This window comes from Xiphias gladius, chromosome 6 (assembly GCF_016859285.1).
Source record: "Xiphias gladius isolate SHS-SW01 ecotype Sanya breed wild chromosome 6, ASM1685928v1, whole genome shotgun sequence".
In the NCBI taxonomy this organism is placed as follows: Eukaryota; Metazoa; Chordata; class Actinopteri; order Istiophoriformes; family Xiphiidae; genus Xiphias; species Xiphias gladius.
This window is the reverse complement of record NC_053405.1, coordinates 14,175,260-14,196,863: the sequence shown is the minus strand read 5'-3', so window position 1 is coordinate 14,196,863 and position 21,604 is coordinate 14,175,260. Positions and strand designations below refer to the sequence as shown.

At 39.5% G+C, this 21,604-nt stretch overlaps 1 protein-coding gene across 4 annotated transcripts in view; it reads left to right on the top strand.

The window, feature by feature from the left end:
- Nucleotides 1–11,169, top strand: part of xxylt1 (xyloside xylosyltransferase 1) — a 35,930-nt gene extending 24,761 nt beyond the window's left edge. For 3 of the 4 annotated variants that reach the window (XM_040129598.1, XM_040129599.1, XM_040129597.1), the window contains one exon: nucleotides 7,247–11,168. In XM_040129598.1, coding sequence (XP_039985532.1) covers nucleotides 7,247–7,643 — 397 coding nt within the window. In that variant the 3' untranslated portion in view covers nucleotides 7,644–11,168. Of the gene's footprint in view, nucleotides 1–7,246 lie in introns of all 4 variants that reach the window. The other variant, XM_040129600.1, reaches the window with a different exon arrangement.
- Nucleotides 11,170–21,604: the final 10,435 nt, after the last annotated feature.

Below are 21,604 nucleotides of genomic sequence, written 5' to 3'. Positions count from 1 at the left end.
GACCTTATTCAAGTAAACTTATTGAACGCCCTTTGACTTCAGGTTATGTTGCACATTGATGGCCATGGATGGCTCGAGATTGAACTCGTCCCCTCTCTCATCCGTAGTCCTGCTCTCCAGATATAAAAGAAGAATTAACCGCCTTCTCAAACCACTGTTTTTTTCCTTATGAACACAACTCATAACTTAGCAGTGTGCACAGTGGAAGGATGTGTGTGGAAGAGTCACTGCAAAAATTACGGAAAGTTATAAATGGACAGATTCTTAGACTTGTTTGCTTATTCTGTGAATAGCAATGTCCCCAATCTAAATCATAACTTTTCCATTTTTAATTTCAATTCTGATTTTTATACAGGCAAAGTTCTTGTACAGCTGCCTGTGTTAAGTCAACATTCAAATTCACCAAGAAGTTTGGCACGTTATGTTATATCGGGAAAAAAGGTTTGTACAGTTGAAATAAACTTCTGTTTCTTTTGGCACAGTAAGTCTGTGCATATCAGTCTGGAAAGTTGTTGAGTAAGAGGTTCTTGGAATTAGTACACATCAAGTTTTCGTATTATCATCTGACTTCAGATTTCCCATCAGCCATTTTTTTCCCCATATTGACTTTTGATCTGATTTAAAATAATGAAGATACACGCTAAGCAGATTTGTCCACTAAATTGTAACACCAGCTTTATCCAGATTTGTTACTGTGTATGTGAGTTTGGGCATGTGTGAGAGCACACGTAACTGACTTTCAAGCTCTTTGTTCTTCAGCTAATTTTTCCGTCCCTCTCCAAGAGAGTAAAACAAACACGCCTGGTCGGTTTAGACTACTTCACTGTTTTCCACCCAGGCACAGCATCAAAACAGGACATCACTTGGACTGTGTGTGTGTGTGAGGGGGGTAGCAAGATTACATGAGGCAAGGTCAGGTGGGAGGTTTCATGAGAGCAGCTGCTTACTGGGATAAACACACAGCCAGGTGGTTTCCTCTGGGGTTTTAAAGACTGTGTGTGAATGAAACAACAAATCAGAACATGATTTTAGTCAGGAGGCAAATGGAGATAATGACTTTCAAGTTTGATCGTTCAAATGGTTTACTAATAAGTAGTCCTATTTTTTAGTATCTTCTCTCTCTGTAAATGTGTGTGTAGGGTTCCTTTATTAATTTTATGAACTATCAACGAGCGCCATTTTATGAAATTAGGGCTGCAACTAACAATTGTTTTTATAATCAAATAATCTGATCCAATTAATTGTTTGGGCTAAAAGACATTTTTAAAAAGTCTACAAAGCTAGTCACAACTCCCTAGAGCCAAAGATGATGTCATCAAATGTCTATCAGATCATTAATATTTGCAAATTAATTTTCTGATCAACTAATCAATTCATCAACTAATCGTTGGAGCTCTACATTAAATGTTTGAAGGCTTTAGGTTTTCAACCACGTGCATTTTTTGTTGACAGTGATAAGTGTGTTCTCACTATCACTCACTGAAATTATACAGTAAATGCGTTCACATCTTATGACTGATGATATCAGTTCACTTAAGAGAGAATGTCCTGAATGTGTAATGGCAGTAAAATGTCGAGTCCTGAAACGCTTCTTTATGCTAGTGTATGTTGTCTGCCTCATGATTTTGTTGATGACGTGGTTGTCATGGTGTAACAAAGCTGATATATGATTATGTCATTTGCTTTTGTGTGAGCAGGTGTGTGTAGGTGAGACGGTAAAGCTTAGTTTTCGTAACTGTTAATGTTGGTGGTGTCAGGTTTCTGAGCAAGTAGTTTTAGAAGTGGAGCCGTAGTTTTCCTGACAGACTTCAGTTGGCACCAACGTCTCTAAACAGATCTGTATCTTGGCCCCACCACTGCACTGGCTCAATGGTTTACTAACCCTGGGAATCCCCTGCTAATGTTGTTCCTGTGTGCCCAGACACTCTTATTTAGAACAAACGGCAGCGTAGCAGGAGATCGTGCCTCTTAGCATGAACAGCCTCGCTGGTTGAAATGTAAGGGGTGTGTGTGTGTGCGTGCGTGCGTGCGTGCGTGCGTGGTGATATCTTTGTGTGCGAGTCCAACACTTGCAGTGTTATGAAGAACAACTCTCTGTACCAGCCTATTTGAGTTTTCAAGTTCAGAGTTTTGGATCACATTCCAGGACCAGCAGTTGATTTTCCTTATCTTCTTTTTAAAGTAATTAAAAAGTGTTGATATCAGTTGGGGTTCACGTCACTGAGACTCAAGGATATTGCTGTATATCCAGTCAGTAGAGCTCTGCAGCTTTGCTGTAATAATTCAAGGAACAACACATATTTTTTGGTGGAGCGATGAGCTAGATAAATGTGGGATTTACATAATGCCTTAATAGACGTTCATGTTTCATTTTACGAGACTAAAGACTGGATGGAGTAATAGTATCCAGGGAAAACATAAATCATAATCAGGGTTGTCTTTTATTTAAAGAAATATGGTGGCCTGCTGGAAATTCACTGGAAGGAGAAGGGAAGTTCATCTGTGCAGCTGCACTGCATCCCAAAAGAAATCAGCATTGTTACACTGTCATTGTTTTAAATCTATTATTTTAAAATTTATAGATAAATAAAAGCCAGAGAGAACATTTGAGAAACAAATACACCACCAGCTTTTCAGCCCAGTAAGCTGGCTTGTTAGCCATTAGCCAGTGGCCGAAGGACTTCGTAATATTTTAAGTTTTGGAACTTGGTATTAGCGAGGCATTGTGTGCGTCCTCTCCACTGGAGTGTTTTCCTATGTGGAGTTGAGAGGGCTCTCAGCTCCCACTCTGTTTCAGTGCTAATGGACAGAGCATTATGCAGGAGAACGCATCCTCCCACCAGCCACATTCAGAACACATCCTGCCACTGAAAAGTTCATTATTGGAAAAAATGCCCCATGTCTTTTCTCTGCAGCTGCATTTGTAATGTTATAAAACCCGGGAGAAAAGACCCACTTATATAAGTGTCACAGTCAAAGCAACAAACACAATGAGAGACATTAGCCAGAAGCAAGTCACTCTCTTTATGCTTTGTGTATCGAGTCTCTGTTTTGTGATACATCCCACGTATTCCCAGTTTTTGCTCTAAAATTGAATCAAATGTTGAATGCGAAATATCATATTTTCCAGTGTTTATGTATCCCCATGTTTTCAGTCAGATGGTTCCGAGTTGTGTAGCAGTCTCACTGTGGCTTCCTTGTCTGTCTTTGTTCTGATCAAAATTAGGTTTTGCAACTGACAGATATAATGTTCATGAAAAAACATTGTACAGTCATAATCCCCTAACTCCATGGACAGGAAGTATTAAAGGCTACAGTAAAGCTAGATTTATAAGGTATGCAATGAATGAATTCAGTCATACTACTTATGATTCTGTAAATTTGGATCTTAACTCTACACCTTGTTCTTGTTTGAAGGCTTCTCTTTTCCATCAATACTGGAATTATCTTTAATATATCTTCATCAAGTTTTCATCAAGACATTTCATTTGTGTACACCAGAACTACACTCCCCTCTGTCAGCAAGTGGTTTATGCGGCCTGCAGAGAGTAGTCTGTTACTTGTCCAGAACAAAGTGGAGGACACATTTGGATAGGACGGCAGCACAGAATGTCCCTGTCACCTGCTAATGCTTTTCATTCTTTTGCAAGTGAGAGAGAGACACTTCACTTGAAAGCTTGGCAGTGAAAATTGGAGGCAGGAGACGATGGATCTGTGAATTGGCAGAGCAGGAGAAGAGGCACTTGTAGGAGCGGTGATCTAAGCTACTATGAGAGGTTATATGTGTAGTTTGACTGAGCCTGCTTTGAGTGTTCTGGTACAAAGGAACAGAAAAACCTGAAGACATTGTCTCAGAGAATAGAGCTGCATTCTGTTCTCGACACTCAAATCTCACAACTTCTCAAAGGCCAGAGTGACTACTTTTTATTGAGGACTGGAGCAAGAGAAAGTAATCGCAGCATGCTCCTATATATTGAAGTTAACCCATGTGTCTCTTATGGCCACGCAGGTTAATATTTAATGTAAGCCAAACTCTTTGCAGTTTTTTTTGTTTTGTTGTGCCCTAAAATGAGCATGAAAACAGCAAAGAGGTGTTTGATACAAAATGTGAGAGGGTTTTAGTTAGGCTGGTGATTGTAAACACATGCCTTCTTCTGTAAATAGTTCCTGATGTTATTTATGTAAGATCTTGACTTGAAACATTTTCAAACGTATTTTAAGCTGCTGATTTTAATTACCCTGATTCTCTGTTTTATTAAAATGAAATGAAAGGCTACAGTAAAGTTCATGATGAACATTTTTAAAACCAAGCTTGAGGTTACACATTTGGTGTGAAATTGACATGATACAATCAACCAAATTGTGCTAGTGAAGAAGATGTATCAGTCCTAGTTTTGTGTAAAAATTACTTCTAAGGCAATTACACAGATGCAGTTGATAATCTTCCAAAGTTACAGTCCTTTATAGTAAAAAAATCCCTCTGTGTGTTATCGTGGGGTAGTGGAGAGATAGAAGCAACTTTGTACTAAAATGTGTATAGCTGCCAAAGATAGCACTTAAGTGTCTAACGCAGAATTCTGAGGCCTCACTCCAGCTAAACGTTGGTGTATATTTTTTTTCAATAAACGAGGACTGTGGATTTTGTCCCCCATCACCGCTAACATCTGTCATGTTTCATAACCAGTATGGTGTCAGTCGTATATCATGGCCGTCATGACACTGAAGTAAATGTGGTTTAAATCACTTAGTACATTCTTATGTGAAAACAGCAGAATGGAAAAGTCTGTGTAAATGTTCCCTTACTGACCATGCTCACCCTGAATGTGTCTGCGGGCACGTAGACCCAGTGTATGTCTTAAAGACGATAAATGCACCACAGGGGCCACAAGTCCCCTGTGGAGCTACCAAACCAACAGACTGTATAAAACTGTGTGGACAAAGTGCAGCTGTTGAATATAGGTCAGTAATAATATCAGAGTGCAACTCAGAGAATCCACTGCTCCCACTAGATTTGATCAAACTGCAGAGAGAGAGAGAGAGAGAGAGAGAGAGAGAGAGAGGGGGAGTGAGAGGGAGAGAGAGAGATAAGTAACCTCAACTATAACAAGCATAATTATTCTACACAATTTTCCCACGTTATCTGCACCAAGAGAACAAGCAGAGCTCAGGTGATTGTAAATTTTAAAATTATTCTTTTTTTTTTTTTACTGCCCTTTGTCTGTCTTCTATCCCAATGTGTTTTTAGTCAGTACAGTTTGCCATTAATATTTAATCTACAGTAGGTTTTCATCCATCTTGGCCAGTACTAAGAATAATCTCAAATCTGTGGAGAGCATATGTGTGTACACATGCATTCAAGAAACAGTACATTCTTCTTTATCTTTGTGTTTGGTAGAAATGAGACACAAGCTCTTAGTCAGAATACAGAAAAGACTTTTTTGAAGTGAATACTTTACAGCCCCAAGAAATAAAAGTAGTACAACTCAACTTAGACACCGGTGTTGTCCATAGACTTGATAGAAGTACTAAAACCACAGCAGAATGAGCAAATTAAGAAAACAAAACAACAGATGTAGACATGACAGTTTTTTGTTTTGTTTTTTTTGTTTTGTAATTTTGCCCCCCCCCCCTCGTTTCTTAGTAATTCCTCCTGAGGGATGAGAAAACAACACATACATATTCAAACATCAGGGGTTGAATAGACCAACAACCCGGTGCTTAAAAAGGGGGACATTCGTGTTTCTTCCCCAGCTTTGGTCAGACGAACTGGCCCTTACCCAATTCTCCCTTCCTTCTTTGGCTTTCACACAAGAGTAGCTCTTCTCCTGTAGCTCAGTATTCTTTGAACATCTTGTCCCAGTTTAGAAACTTTTCGGTTTTACAGATACCTTCAGTATATTCCGTTGATGCCACTACATCATCTCTTTGCAGTCCAGTTTTGTCAGTGGTGCAAAAAGTGTGAGATGAATACAGCAAATACTAATACTGGAATAATGTAGTATATTTTACTCACTTGAGAAATTATAACTCAACTAGATCAGGTTTTTCATACAGCCTAAAAATGCAACAGGATTGCTTGATAGATTTGCTGACATCCATGTTAGTCAAGTGTGCCCCAAAATAGTGACCCTTCTTTACTTTATGCATAACATAATATAAAGCAAGTACTATATATTACACTAGACTAAAACGTTTCTTGCCTAGGAAACCCAGGGCAAGGTCTTACTTGTGTGTACATACATCAAGTCTGTGCATACAGAAGTTTGTTGAATGAAGCTCTGTGTCATTTAGCTACCTCAGAGTTGGTATATTGACAGAACAGGGCGCTGAGTTGGCACAAGACTCTGACAGTCCTGGACCAACACTCCTCCTGCTTTTGGCCACAGTGTTGTTTGTTCAGCAAACCAATGAAATGGAGTTGCCCCTCACTTTTCTAAATGAACAGCAGCCCAAACATACATGTGAGTGAGACACTTTAATGGTGTACAGGTTCTTGACTGTGCACAGGGATGGGTTCAGATTCTGGAAGGGATTGTTTTTAATCACTAAACCAAAAACTGATTGTGTTTTACAGAGGGAGATGTGTCACACACAGTTCCTGACGTTTCTGCACCTACTTATCATATAAAATTTTTTTAACTACCTGAAAGAGTATTTTTTTCAATAGGCTCTACCTATTTTACGTTTGGGTGTCATTAATGGCCATAGAGAAAAGTATTTCTGCAGGCACCAGAAACTGGCACATTGAAATCCGTATTCAAAATAAGCACCTTGGTGAGGGCTTGGTAACACTGACTCCTGTTTCTCAACTGGCTGCCAAACTTTGCTTTCAGAGAGTACAGTCCAGCAGAGCAGGGTTATAATAAATAAGATGCTGCAACACAACTAATATGATGATTTCTTAGTTTTGGACTCCAGCTGTTTCTTCACCACTGTTGAGAAGATTTGCAGTTGGTCAACTGGTAATTTATCTGTCAAAATTTAACAAAGTACGCTCTACCTGAAAGTTCTGCACAAATTTCCTTTACTTTTGCAGGCAAATTTGCTAATTGACATTCCATTGGAAGTAATTTTGTTTTTGTTTTTTTTATTTTTTTTTAAAGAGAGCCTGTTATAAATACCGATGTGACTGTGAGGCCAAATATAGACCAGAACGTAAAATATTTTCATCATTCATTGTCATGTAAACCACTTCTCACAGTTTGCTGATTAGCCTGGCACCTAACACCTCTTTCCCTTTCCGCAGACATACCTTTTGGCAGTATCGTAAAGAGAACCCTCAGACAAGAGTAGGTGAACCTCCTCCTGATGGCCTCCCAGGCTTCAACAGCGGCGTTATGTTATTGGACCTAGGCGCAATGAGGGCCTCAGCTCTCTACAACCAACTGTTGGAGCCCAGCAACGTGGCCAAACTGGCCGACCAATATCGCTTCCGGGGCCACCTCGGTGACCAGGACTTCTTCACCATGATTGGCATGGAGCATCCTGAACTGTTTTATTCCCTGACCTGTGGCTGGAACAGACAGCTGTGCACGTGGTGGAGGGACCACGGATACGCAGACGTGTTTCAGCTGTATTATCGCTGCGATGGACCTTTTTATATCTACCATGGGAACTGTAACTCCCCTATACCAGATGACTGATGTATGTCCCACACTGTTGCCGGAACTGAGAAGGAGTCTATGACATCTACAGTTCTAATTACTCCTGCTTGTTGGGAGGAAGGGTCGTGACTTTTACGGCAGTTTTCCTTTCTTGACCCTGCAGCTGTAGTCCCAGACTCAGCCCCCTGCTGGTCAAGGGGCTACTGAAGGGCCCTCCCACACTCGCTACAAGTATGGTTTTCATCGGTGTCATTTTAGACTAAGAAAGCAGCCCTGCATTACTGCAGTGCACGGGGCTGCATTAGCATTTCTGCAGGTACAGGATGAAATATGATCAATGAAGTTCAATTTGAGCAACAGATCCGTTAATATGAATTAGTTTATACATGAATCAGTGTAGGTTTATACCAGTGTTTAGGTTTATACCAACGGTTTACAACATTATCAGGAAGGATTTTACTGCCCTCGAAATCTATCATTGTGGAAATCATTTAATTTTTTGTTGCAAAGATCACGGCATTACTGAGTAATCTACCAGGAACGTGCTATTGCACATCTGTGACTGGCAAAAGCTGCGCCTTGTTGGATGATGTCGCACGGCATTACAATAAAAGTTCAACTTTTTTGCCAGAGCACTCTGCGTCGGCACCACCGCTTTGTCGGTGTTGACCTCGTCTAAGTGAATGCGGGAACTTATGTTTATAGGGATGTAGCATAATGTAACATACAGCTTTTTTGGTTATTTGAGTTGAGGAGAATCTATCCGTTGCACATAGTGGTGTAAGATACTGTATTTTTGAGCAATTAAGGAATTCACTCATTCATTCAATAGAGCTGCACAGATTAGATCAACAAAAAATTAACCAGCAACTATTTTGATTAGCAGAAAATTGTTGGGGAAAAATGCATAACATTTGCTGGTTGTAGCCTCTCAGTTGTGAGAATGTAATGCTTTTCTGTGTCATATGATAAATAGATAAATTGAATGCATTTAGGTTTTGGACTGTTGATTGGATAAAACAATACATTTGACGACGTTAACCATAGGCTCTAGGAAATTATACTTTTTAATTTTTAACTCTTTTCTGACATTTTATAAACAAAATTCATTAGTAAATCCTGAAAAAATCTGAAGATTAATCAATAATGAAAATAATTGCTAGTTGTCACCCCAATTGCTAACAAATATTGAAATATCTGTACTAAGTATAGAGTCAGCAAATGTGTTGATTGCCACCTATAAAGAAAAGATTCCTGTACGGTTTTTCACTTCCCTCTCACTGCTCACTTTATTTCCCTGCACCTCAAGCTTTCCAGCAGTGGCCCCAGTTCACCCTGCTTCACTTTATTTGCCTGCAGTACCACACCAGGTGAGGGCTAATCTGGTGCCATTTACTCCCCACCTCTGTGACTTGTGGAAGACAGGGAGGCGTATGTTTAACACCAGTAGACTCCATCTTTCCAGAGCCAGGCGGGCACTGAACCCAACACACTGCCATGGTTCCTTTCAAACGCATCTTTCTGTAGGTTGGAAGATAGGGAGGAAAAAAAAATCACAACAGAGGGTGGAGGAGGGGTCAGGGAGATGATGGTAAACAATGATGTTACTGATGGCTGTTGTTAGTGCTTTGCATTTGCAGTTTAGCCGAGGCCAAACGCACGTTTCATAAGGAGTGCTGCGTCCAGGAGCATGACTGCCGACACTGACCCACTTTTGAGTTTTCTTGCTGTGCTCACTGAAAAACCCCCAGATCCAAAGAAATGTCATCACTCAATATTCATCAGTCAGGAAGTTGTCAGAGGTGATGCACAATTAAGCACACAGATACACACAGTGAAAGTGAAGAAGCTGAATGCGCTGTCCCATCAGTGGAGTCAAAGAAAGGTTACTGAAGACACTTGAGAATAAACATTACTCCAAATTATTATGTTTCCCTTAATTCACCTTGAAACTGGTCAGTGTTTTTTCTGCCTTTTTCAGAACAATACTCTTCAGTCTCCATAGCTCTGACACAAATTGTTAGCAAGAAAGAGAAGCATAGAATAGAAAGAGTAAATACTGAAAAATAACTTCTATTCTCAGATCTTGACTGCACTTTACAACTTCAAAACACAGGCTTTATCATCGAGGGTTTTGTTTACAAGTCGGTGGTTGCATTTACTTTACTGTCTTTAATATCAGTTGTTATGTTTTACCAATGTTTTTTTTTACATTTTGGCCCATTAACCATAAATTTATAGTAATAGTAGTTTTTTGATTGATTCCCTAATCCTTAAGCAGCATTAGGTTTCCAGTCCTTTCACTACTGCATTGCAGTCACAAGTAAGGTAAAACTAATTCTTCGTAGTGGTGCATTCGAAGACACTCCAGTATTCCAGACAGTAAAGTCATCTGCTGAAATAAATTGCAGAGATGAACTAGTATTTGGAAAGTCTGATGTCGAAGGAAAGCAATGTGCAGACATAAACATTGTGAAAAGGGCCAACTGAGTTTGTCATATCTTGAATTAAAAAGCAGACTTTGCAAATCTCCCACTTACAGAGCTTCTTTTTCCACAGCAACACTGAGTTCCCACAACAGGCCCTGCTCAACATCACATCACCAATTGATGAGTGCAATAAGTTGTTCAATGTTATAGATTACTGTTATATATTATAAATACCAGAATTATACATGTTGCATTAGTTGGCAGTCATGTAAAATATTGGTGTCTTGTAGCTAATGGGCTAAAACATGCAAAACCACTCATATCATCCTTTAAAAAAAAATCCTTTTTGTGTTTTTGTCAGCTGTTTTTTTTTTTCCACTGTGTACTGTACAGGTCGTTTTATGTGTTGTTCTTGCCCCTTTTCTCTCTGCTGTGTATAACATGCGTTAATGAAAATAGGTAGAGTAGAGGATGGAGGGCGGCATAAATGATCTGGTGTAACTTAATAAATGATAAAAAGGTAGTAACCTTATATTTACAGTATTGACCCATATTCCCCCTTTCACACCAACAGCCAACACATTTTTTTCCCAGTTGTGTCTGTGTGAAAGGGGTAAGTGACTGTTCTGTGTCGACTGTTCTATATATGAATGTGCAATGATATTTTTAAAGGGCTAATAAATGTTTGAAAGTAAGAGTGTAAATAAATGTTCCATCTCGCACTTACAATCCCCTCGACAGATTAGAGGGCTGCTGTTTTCAGTGTTAAAGACTCAAGGTGGCGCTTTTCTTTCACAACAAAAGCAAATGTGAAAGTAGCCTTACATTTCATAGATGAGCTACCTGTGACAGAAATACAGTAACTTTCTGATTTTGTTACCCTTGTGTGTTCAGCTTTACTAAATCAATTAAATGATCATCTTTTATGATGTTTTTTATGGGAAATAAAAATGCAAACAAATTATTCTCTGTTCTTGTTTCAGTTAATGAAACAGCTCACATACATGATGATCTTTTTGTTTCTTTGTGTTTGTGGGAGGGAGAAAACAATGCTTTTAGTCACTTAAGGGTTAGAATGAGATGGTAAAAATCAATGTATGTTAACAGGGCGCTCTCACGTTTCTCATTATACAAACCTGTGGCCGTGTTCTTGTTTGTCTGCCACAATCTGGACGTGAGCTATTTCTGTCACTCAACTTTGCCAACGCAGGCAGCTAATGCTTCATAGACAGAAAAACAGCATCAATCAGCCTTGACCCTGTAACTAAAACGCATCTTGTATCAAGATATGCTGGAGTATAATGATGACTTTGTCTGCAATGACATCAGAGTCATCTTTCAAGAGAAGTCCCAGACTTTTGTTGGTTCACGTGTCTGTGTAACATTTACATTCTTTTAAAAGATGTTTTCTTGCACAAAAGGTTCTATAATGTGGACAACGGGTGAGGAGAGGGCAGGCTCATGCATTTCTAGCTTTATATGTAGTGTTGTATCAGACAGCAGATATTGTGCCTCACTGGCTTGAATAAAACAGCAACTAAAATGTGAGAATAAGCAACAGTGTTTCAACAGACAGTCAACAGACTGCAGCATTAACAAAGTAGCTTTTTACACTGTTTTGCCTCGCCTGGCTGTTTGAATTTCGAGTGCCTGGCCTTGCATTACAGCTCCTTCACTGATGAAATTATATTAGGTTGGACATAATAACCCTGGGCTATCCAGTCTATTAGTGTGTTGTGATTTCTAAAATCCCTCAGCCTGGATTCATTGACAAACACTTGGAGCACATTTACCTTGAAGGGCGGGCAGGCTGCAGGCTGGTATAGATTTGATACAGAAGCAGCATTGATGTCTCATCCAAGAAACACAAACAGCTCAATCCCGAGCTTAATGAGACTCCGAGTGTTTCTCTGCAGCTCTGGTTCCATTGCTGCTGTAACTGCTAATCATAGATGACTCACTGAATCAGCACTGCATTGAAAGCCAGCAGAAACATCACAAAACATGCACACAAAGCCAAAAAAAAATGTCAACAGGTGACCTATTGACCTGGTTTCTTTCTGTGCGCCGCCGGGAGGTGCACAGTCTGCACGCTCTTGGACAGGGAACAGTACTGTATATGTGCCGAGTGCCTCTACCACTGATTAGCTGGGAACATATTTCGTTTTCAGTTCAAGCCCAGTTTGTCTGACTGACTGACGGTGACTTGCTTTTAACACACTGAAACTCTTTAAATGTTCAGCGCTGCTAGCAGACAGCACAGATACAACATGGACATTCTTAAACTTTCTCCATGTTGTAATTCAAGAAACATGCGCCTTAGACTATGTTTTTCTTGTTGGCTGTGACAGATCTGTCTGGCAATTTGACACTTCTGAACCTGGCTAATCTCACCACATTTTATAGTAATGACAATATTTTTTGGGGACAGAAAACAGATGTTACACATGTTTTTCAAGGCATTAAAAAAAACATGAAGTCGAATTAAATAAAAAAAAAATAAAAAAAAAAGCTGGACAAACACTCATACCACTTCATACCATCATAGCACCATTTGATTTGTTTGGCGATGGAGGGGCATTTAGAGGAACATTGGCTCGCTTTCATCTTAGCTGTACTGAGAGAAAAACACTGACTACGGGCTGGTCTGCATTACCTCGAGCTCTGAGTCTCTCCAAATCCATTTTGAAAGGACTCTTTCTGACACCCACACATTCAATCAGTAAATCAAACTATTTTTTGTTTTTATTTTGGCACTGTACGTTTTGTTTTTTCTCTCTTGTACCATCAGACAGAGTGACGGCCTAATGCATTACAAAACCAGGGAGATCCTGCTCCCGACATGATCTCAGTTGGCAGTTTATTAGGAACACCTAGCTAAAACTAATGCAGTCTAATACAACAGTCCTGCAATAACATCCACCTTCATGAATGTTATAATGTTCAGGTTTTGTTAAAAAGGTGTTGACTCAGCTGTGTGGTCATTTGTTTTGGAGGATGTAGTTTGTGGTGCTGTTTAACTGTATTGCATTATATAGAAATGTGTTTCTGTTGTTTAGCCTACCCTGATTGATTTGAATAGGTTGGACAAAATAAAAGGACCACCTGTCAACATAACGGTTAATAGACTTACTCGGTACCACTAAAAATAAACTTTCTGCTGTTCCCCACCTTGCCCCAAATGACCCGCCTCCAGTTGGAGGGCATTTTTTTTTTTCTTCTTTTATTGGATGCTAGCTGTTTTCCTCTAATTCCAGTCTTTGTGCTAAACTAGGCTAAACCCAAGCTGGACCAAACCTGTCTCTTTTCTAATGGTAAGTCTAAGGCCTTTCAGGCCAGAGTACATTTATAGTCTATAATCCCTAAAATTAAAAAGCATGATTTTAAAAACATAAGTCTGGTCTAACTTTTTCTACTGACGATTTGTAGGAGAAAAAGGTGAAGCCTTACACATACCGCCCCCCTTGCTTTGATAATATCCTCCACATGGCTTCTCCTGGCTTCTTTTGCAAAGGGACAAAATGAAAGCTTCATAAATTGAAGTTTTAAGTTCTACCAAAAAGATAGGACTCAAATTTTCTGCCCATTATTCTTCTTGTTCGATTGTTGTTTGTTCTGTTGTTTTTCCTAAACTTCTAACACGCAAACATGAGACAAAGGCCCCAGACTCTATGTGCAAGACACCATGTTGATTTATAAAAACTTTATTTTTTATTTCTGAAAGTTTTTTCAACTTAAGTGCAAATATGTATGACTATATGACTTAGTGTTAAATAAAAAATAAAAAACTCCTTGAAGTTTGTAAAAGTAACTTTGCACTCCCAGTCTCTACTGGTTATTAATTAAATCTGCCATATTCATGTGCCCCACTACACCACCGTCTTTTACCAGTGGCTCTGACTCACCTTTACACAGTCAAAATGCATGACAGTGTTTCATTCAAGAGGCTGGCACAAAACCCACTTACCTCCTATTATTTCCTGACAACTCAACAGTCTGCCAACAATGGCTGGTCTCAAGGTGAACGTCAGCAATCAGAAACAATGGGTGCTGCGGCTCACGCGTCGAAACCTTCCATGTGCCTGTTGCCCCTGTGGCCTCAAGGAACCAGAAAGTTGAAACTTGCTAAAGGGGAGCTTCTCAGTATCACCAGTCATTCAGTAAAGCCGTCTTAAACGTAGGAAAATTATGACTTGACTGTGACCACTGATCATACACATACACATGATTCCATCCGCTGGGAAAGTAGTTCTGACGTAGCTAGCCACAACTTTGTAAAGCTACCTTTTAAGTCGACAGAGGGTTATTATTTGATGCGCGCTCTCTCTCTCTCTCTCTCTCTCTCTCTCTCTGTCCGTTCCTGTTTTTCATCATGCTCTCATCTTCACATCCTGGATTTTTCCATATGCACAAAGTGAGAGACACAAATTAAGATCCACTCACACACTCCAGCAACATCTGTGGCCTTCAGAGATTTCTCTGTTTTCAACCTCTCAGTGTCAGAACAGCTGTAACTTATAAACAAGAGGGGCGATTATATTGACAGCAGGGGGTCATTTTGTAAATGACCAACAGATGAAACATCAGCCGAAATGGCGTGGCTCTAAATTGGGCCACTGACTGTAAACATCATTTCTGCGGCTCATTAGTTCAAGTAAATAGCACGTCTGATTCACGTGTGTGATTTTAAAATGTCTCTTGTGCACACTGAGTTGATTGCCATTCACTGACTGCAACAGTAAAATAACCTGAAATCTGTAGATGAACAACATTACAAACAGGAACAATAAAAAGTGATGAAACAATATACTTGCAACCCCCAGAATGATCCTGTTTGACAGAGAAGATCAATAGGATGTCATATGTTATACTATAAATTTATATAATATTTTCATCTGATGCTGGATTTAAGGCCTTGACACCAGAAACAAATTTACAACCCATAATCCATCATGTTTTCAGGGGAGATTTGGAGGTTTGGTATTTCATTTTAGATTCAGGATATCACATAAAATATCAATTAAAGAAATTGTTTGACATTTTGGGAAAATCTGCTTATTCATTTTCTTGCAGAGCGCTTAAATGAGAAGATCGATACCCCCCTCCTGTCTGTACAGTAAATATTAACCTAGCACCGGCAGCCACTTTGCTTAGCTTAGCATAAATACTGGAGAGAGAGGGGGAACAGCTAGCCTAGCTCTGTCCAAAAACAACAAAATCCACCTACCACAACCTCTACGGGGGGGGGGGGTTATGAGCCAGACCGCAACCTGTTGTTGTTACTCTTCAGTTTTTTGTATGTATTAAACAAAGATATAATGTGTAATTAATCAGCTTTAGACACACTGTTGGGTTTACTTAATAAATACATTTTAATATCGGCTTGTTTACACGCTGACTTTGTGATTTGGAAGATTCACACTCATTATGTTTGGAGCAGTTTATAAATGAAAACAATTCAAACCATTGACAGGAAATTACCCCCAGCTGATTTCCGGGTATAAGCAAAAAGGTGCAGACCTGACAAAAAGCAGTTAACCAGTTAAAAGGTAGCAAAAAGCTCCATTTTGCCGAAATGAGTTTGCTATAAAGTTAATTGTCTTTAATTTATTTTACTGATTGATTTTTAAAATTATAATTTTACATTTCTTTAATTTTCTTCTTGTGTGCATTTGTCTCCTCTTTTTGACTGTTTATATGTCTTGTTAGTGTGTCACTCACCTGTAAAGCACTCTGAACTGCACTAACTTAATTTAATTTAGCACCATAGTCGTGTGCTGTCAAGCCAATTTAGATACATCATGTAACATGGAGACTGTCACAGACTATATTTGCAAGTGTAAATAAAGTTTCCATTGAACACGGTATGGAATAAACTAAGCCACTGTGAAGTAATGTGTAACCAAAAGCTACAGAGGGAATTTGTACAGTACCTACAGCACAGCACAATTAAAATACAGCAACAGGAAGCACAAAAACCAGACATGTAAGCCCATTTTTCTCATATGTACTGTATGTTCAGTTTTTAATCGTATGAGTGACACGAGAAAACCTACGCGAGATCAGTTGCGAACAGAAGATGGATTTGGGCGGTGCGTCACAAACCACAGGGAACATGTCGTCTCACAATGAGCGAACTGTGAGATATATGAACAGACTGTCTCAAGAACTACATCTAGACATATTATAGCCATTTATTCACAAGATATGGAATCACAATGCCTTGTTGGAGGCTGAAAACTGTGAACACTGGCTGGGAGGCTGACCCACATAATATATGGTTCCATTTAGCAGAAATTAGGTCTCCGTGTCGCCACACTTCAAAGTCCATGGGGAGAAATGTCCACGTTAACATCTAATCTTGTATTCAGCTGCAGAATCTGATTTAAAATCAGGGGTGGCAAACTTGTCTTAAGGTGCACAGAGTCTGACTCAGATTAATGGCAATTTAACATGTCGGCTAATAATAATAATGCTAAATGGATTTTAGCCCATACACTTACAATGGCACTAAAATAATCTTAGTCTTAAAATACTTTAGGGCCCGTGGTCACTTTTCTGTAAAAGTCACAGCGGCAATCTTACTAGGTGGAACCAAGAAATATTTCCATGTCACGTTCAACACGGAACAAGTTTGAATGAACGCAGTCAAACTGACGGATAGGCACGTCCAAGATTATGCTGTAGTGACGTAGGAGGTTTTTATGTATAGTATGCCCACCAATCAACAACGAGGAGCAGTAGGTTCAACTGCAAAAAAGAATTGTTTTGGGATTTTTTGGATAACAACCCAAGTGAAAATATTTAGCAAAAATGTCTGGAAATTGGTCAGACGCTGAGATCAGAAAGCAGCTCTCCCTTTGCGCCAAGGGCGAGATAACCAGGCATCTTAACGGGAGTAAAAGGGATACTGTTGTTATACGTAACTTCCTGTGCTGTCTAGTTTTGCATGTTAGATGCCAAATATCACATGTGTACCCTGGCTCTTTCTATAATGATAAAGGTCACCCATGTCTGAAAGACACAAACCTGTCACTTCAACAGCTTGATGAAGCCAGCAATGTTAAGTATTCTGTGTCTGAAAAGGGCTTAAGACATTACTTACTTGCATGATTTTGTTGTAAGTTAATGTCTTTATTTTTGTTTATCATCTTTTCTCTCATGGACAGATTAGGTTTTTTAATAGTTTTAGACTGAAAACAAGTAAATGGCTGATAAAAATTGGTATTTCATTCAGTATTACTGGTGACTAGTGGTCCTATCTATTTCAATAAATGCGCTCAAGCTTCTCAAACGTATACGTAATTCATGTGCAAAAATCACCGTAGCCATTTGAATTCTTAAATGAATTTGTTCCCCTGAATTAATAATTCACTCCCTCAAATTAATGGGGGATTAGCTCACTCAACAGAGTCCTCGTTGATGCTCAGATTCTCCATGAGCTCCCTCAAAAAGCAGAGCCTTTTCCACCAAAATCTTCCACTAAACCCATAACCCATTCGTTACTTTATACAGTCAGTGGTCTCTGATTAAACTCCTAGTTTACTCCTTGCTTGCCAGCTTGGTTGCCAGGTTAACACATGCTGCTGTAGTTTAACGCATTTCAAAATACACAGTTAGAGGTTTTTGGTCATGGAGAATAACAATGGACTGCTTAGGCTTAATGATGGTTTTATTTAGATTTTCGACTGAAATACAGAACGTGGATGTACTTTGGTTTTAGCTTTTAAACACAATTTTTGATGTCCCTTAAATGTATTTTACAGGACAACAGACCTTTTAAATAGAAATAAATTGATTTTTGAGGTGTAAAACATTCAGCACAAAAGTAAACAAAGTGTCTGTCTGAGGTTTTGCAGTGATTCATGTGCGTCAGCTTGCACCAATGAACCCATCTTCTCACTGTAGTTAGGTAAAACTACTGAATTTATGAAAATATTCACATTCTTCAAAAATTTGTAGCTGGATTTCAATAGCTTTGATGACAATTGATTAGTTTACCTACGTATTCTACCTTTGCTCCGCTCTGATGTATTCTCAGTAAGGCCTGAGGTCATAGTGGACGTGACTGAGCAGAAAATTAAGCTCCCATAGGGCTTATTAAACATTGATTAAATAAATAAGTCAGTGACCAACGAACCACATGAGATTACAGGAAACTGGGCCATCTTTTCTCCTGTAAAGTCAATATCTTTGCTGAGAGAGATGTCTGCTGTGGAATTTCGCAAAAGCAACTATTCTATGGCTAAAATCAGGAGTCAGGTAAACTTGTTAAATCTTGAATAATCTTGACTGACATGACCTTTACAACATTAATAGGACATCAAGGTGTGAGAGACCCAGATATTAAAATGCCTGAGACCGCGGGTCAGTAGAAGCGATGAAGTCTAGTGGTGGTGAAACATCCTTAAGACCAAACAGCACATCTGTTGTGTGCTCCATGTGTTCCATTATGGTTGCGCTCGTTTGAGTTTTCAGCGCTTTATGTGCCAGTTATCTGACAAGACATAAATGCTGACCCCATTTTACTGGTGATATGACGTCTGACTCTTACTAAGGGCCACACAGATCGCTTCTGCCAAGATCATAAGATGGCATTTAAGGTAATTTGTAGGAAGAACTGGCCAGCAGGTGTGTGTGTGTGTGTGTGTGTGTCTTTGTCTTGCCGGTTTCAATATAACGTTAAAGGACATGGGTGCTTACGAAACTGATTTAACAGAACTGTGACTACCCATCTCTCTTGCTCCCAGCACATATAACAGAGCTGTCACAAACATGCATAGACACTCCGGCACACGTAATCACACACATACACACACGGGCATGCACATACACCCACACAGCTTTTATCTTACACAAGCTGGCTAATGGACATACCCCAGCGTCTGAGAGGAAAACCAGAGGGAAAGGTTGGGATAATGAAGCCCCGATACATCGGCCCATTCTGTTGTCTGTATGTCAGGCAAGATATAAAACACAAACAGCAGACCACATAAGTAGGTCAGTGTGCTACAGTACATGCAACAGGCTAGCAGCGGAGAAGGTCTAGTGGTGATTAGCAGGCGCTCAGGCCCCTGCCACTGCATATATTACGAGATTGACACACATTATAACAGGATATAGGTACTGGGGTCACAGCTAGGAGACCTTCTGTGGGAGATTCATTAGAGATCTGCTGGGATTGCATACATTCCTTTTTCATTCAATTTAAAATCTCGTTTTTTTCCACATTTAAAAACTAGAAATTAGTAAATTAATAAGTACGTTTTCTCAGCTGCCGAATTTGGTTTCTTGCCAGTAGGTGGTGGTTGTGATGGCCGCATGCCAAAAGCTTCAACAATTGTTGTGTTTTAAATACAAGAGGTTAGAATACGCCCTCTGAGCAGAGCTACTATTTCAGCGCAGCCTGGATGCTACAGCGACTTGCTATCGAAAAGTGACGAGATACGCAGTTGGGCCTGGGCTAGCTGGTTAGCGTGCTAACTTCAGTAGAGGAAAAGAAGTGATAGAAATGGAAGAAAAACAACCGTTAACATTAGTGTTTCTTTCCACCGCTGGAGACAGCTCTTGGTGAGTAAAGGACATTAAGTTTGATGCTGAACTCGCAACGTTTTCATAGACCGGTAAATAAACAGCTGCTAATGCTTACATTGGCTATGTAGCGGTAGCAAAAACTTACATGTAGCTCCTTCAAAGTCCAAGACCTTTGATTGTACTATTATGAGAGTAAAAGTGCATGAGAACAGAAGAGTATTTATACATATTTATACATTACATTATACATTATGCATTATTATACATTATACATTACATTACATTTATACCTACGTATTTATACATATATTTTTATAGATACATTTTAGTATCAGCAAACCAATAATGAGCCAACATTTCACTCAAATATCTGAGTGATTCGTATTCAATTTTGTACAGACATTCAAGGTCCCCAGAGGATAAATCCTAATGACTGGACTCCATGACTTCTCATTTAAAGCCAATAATTCAAAATTTCCGTTTCTTTAACTCTTCATAACAGCATAAAGCCAAAACTAGTCACAGAATTCCCATAAGCTTAAGCTATACTTTAAAATTAACTGTTGCTTTTTTATTATTAACGCATGCAAATGCTAGCATGCTGGCATTACATTTCAGCTCAGGGACACAGCTGCAGAATGGGTACATCTGAGGTAAACTAATAAAAGCTGGGTGAGTCAGCTAATGAATCTAGAGTTGAGTCTGATGTCCAAAAATGGACAATTAACACTTGATGATTCCCTTTTTACCTATGTATCCCCTTTTTCTTCCCATTTTTAAGTCCTTCCAGCAACAACACGCATCGTCATGGCAACAGGCACACTGTAACTTTTCTAAAAATCCAGTCTCCATTGTTGAGACAATCATTATAGGCCACCACCAAATCACTGCAGGCCCCGAAGGCAATCTCCGTCCATGGCTGTGTCCTCATTCCTTGGCCCAGATGGCCAGCGTCCATCTCTCTGCCAAAGCAGTGGTGGTGACTCACAGGCATTTATGACCGAGGAGTCAAACAGTCAAAGGCTTCTTAGTAGATGTACATGCTGTTCTCAGGCAGGCATCCCTGACAGGGAGGCATCTTAATCACAAGTTCCTTATAAATACAGCGGATGTCAACATGAAAGATGTGACAGTGTTAAGAGATAGGTTGGAAGGGAGGCCTGTGATGATTCTGACTGGCTCTGCACTTAACCCAGAAATGAGCTATAGAATGATGCATATAGAGAAAGAAGATGTGTCTACGAAATCCTTTACTGCTGGCAGATTTCAACAGATTTCTATCCATCAGAGAAATTAGCACAGATGTGTCGCTATTCCAGTAATTACTTGGATATAGATAAATAAGAAGAACTACTTTACCAAACTGCTGGAATAATATGCTGCAACACTGTATAATCTAAACAATGTACACGATAGAACACATCTACATAAATCCCAGCTGATACTCTTTAGTGGTATACTGCATAGTGGATGTATCCACCAGGGTGGATGTTGATGGACATATTGGCTGCTGAATAACTGAATAATAATATATCCTCTTGTGTATGAAGACATTTTCTATTTCCGCTGCCTCTAAATTCACACTCATGAACCATCTTTAGTCGTCCACTGAAGGGAACAGCAGGTCAGTGGCATTAGAATGAGGAATTTCAATAACCCTATCCTCAAATCTACACGCTGGCAATAAATTCTTACCAAGAGTGGAAACCAATTCAAGCCCTATAGCAACTCGGATTTTTCTGAGGTCACGGTGGTGGCTGCTCACCTGTTGTCAGTTGCTCCTGCTAGATTTTACGGCATTCACTCGATTCAATTTTTCTTGTGCTCGTTACAAAAAAAGCCAGTGCTTTGTCTAAAGAAGGAAAGAGAGGAGTACAGTGTAACATGGCACTCTAAACAGACTCTCAAATACGCTAGAGTGCTCCGTACAGCTGAGGGGCAAGACAGAATTTGCTGATTATTCTCTGTGGGTTCTTCAATAACATATCCACATTAGACACAGTTTTATCTTTCATCCTCTCTGTTTTTCTGTTTCTT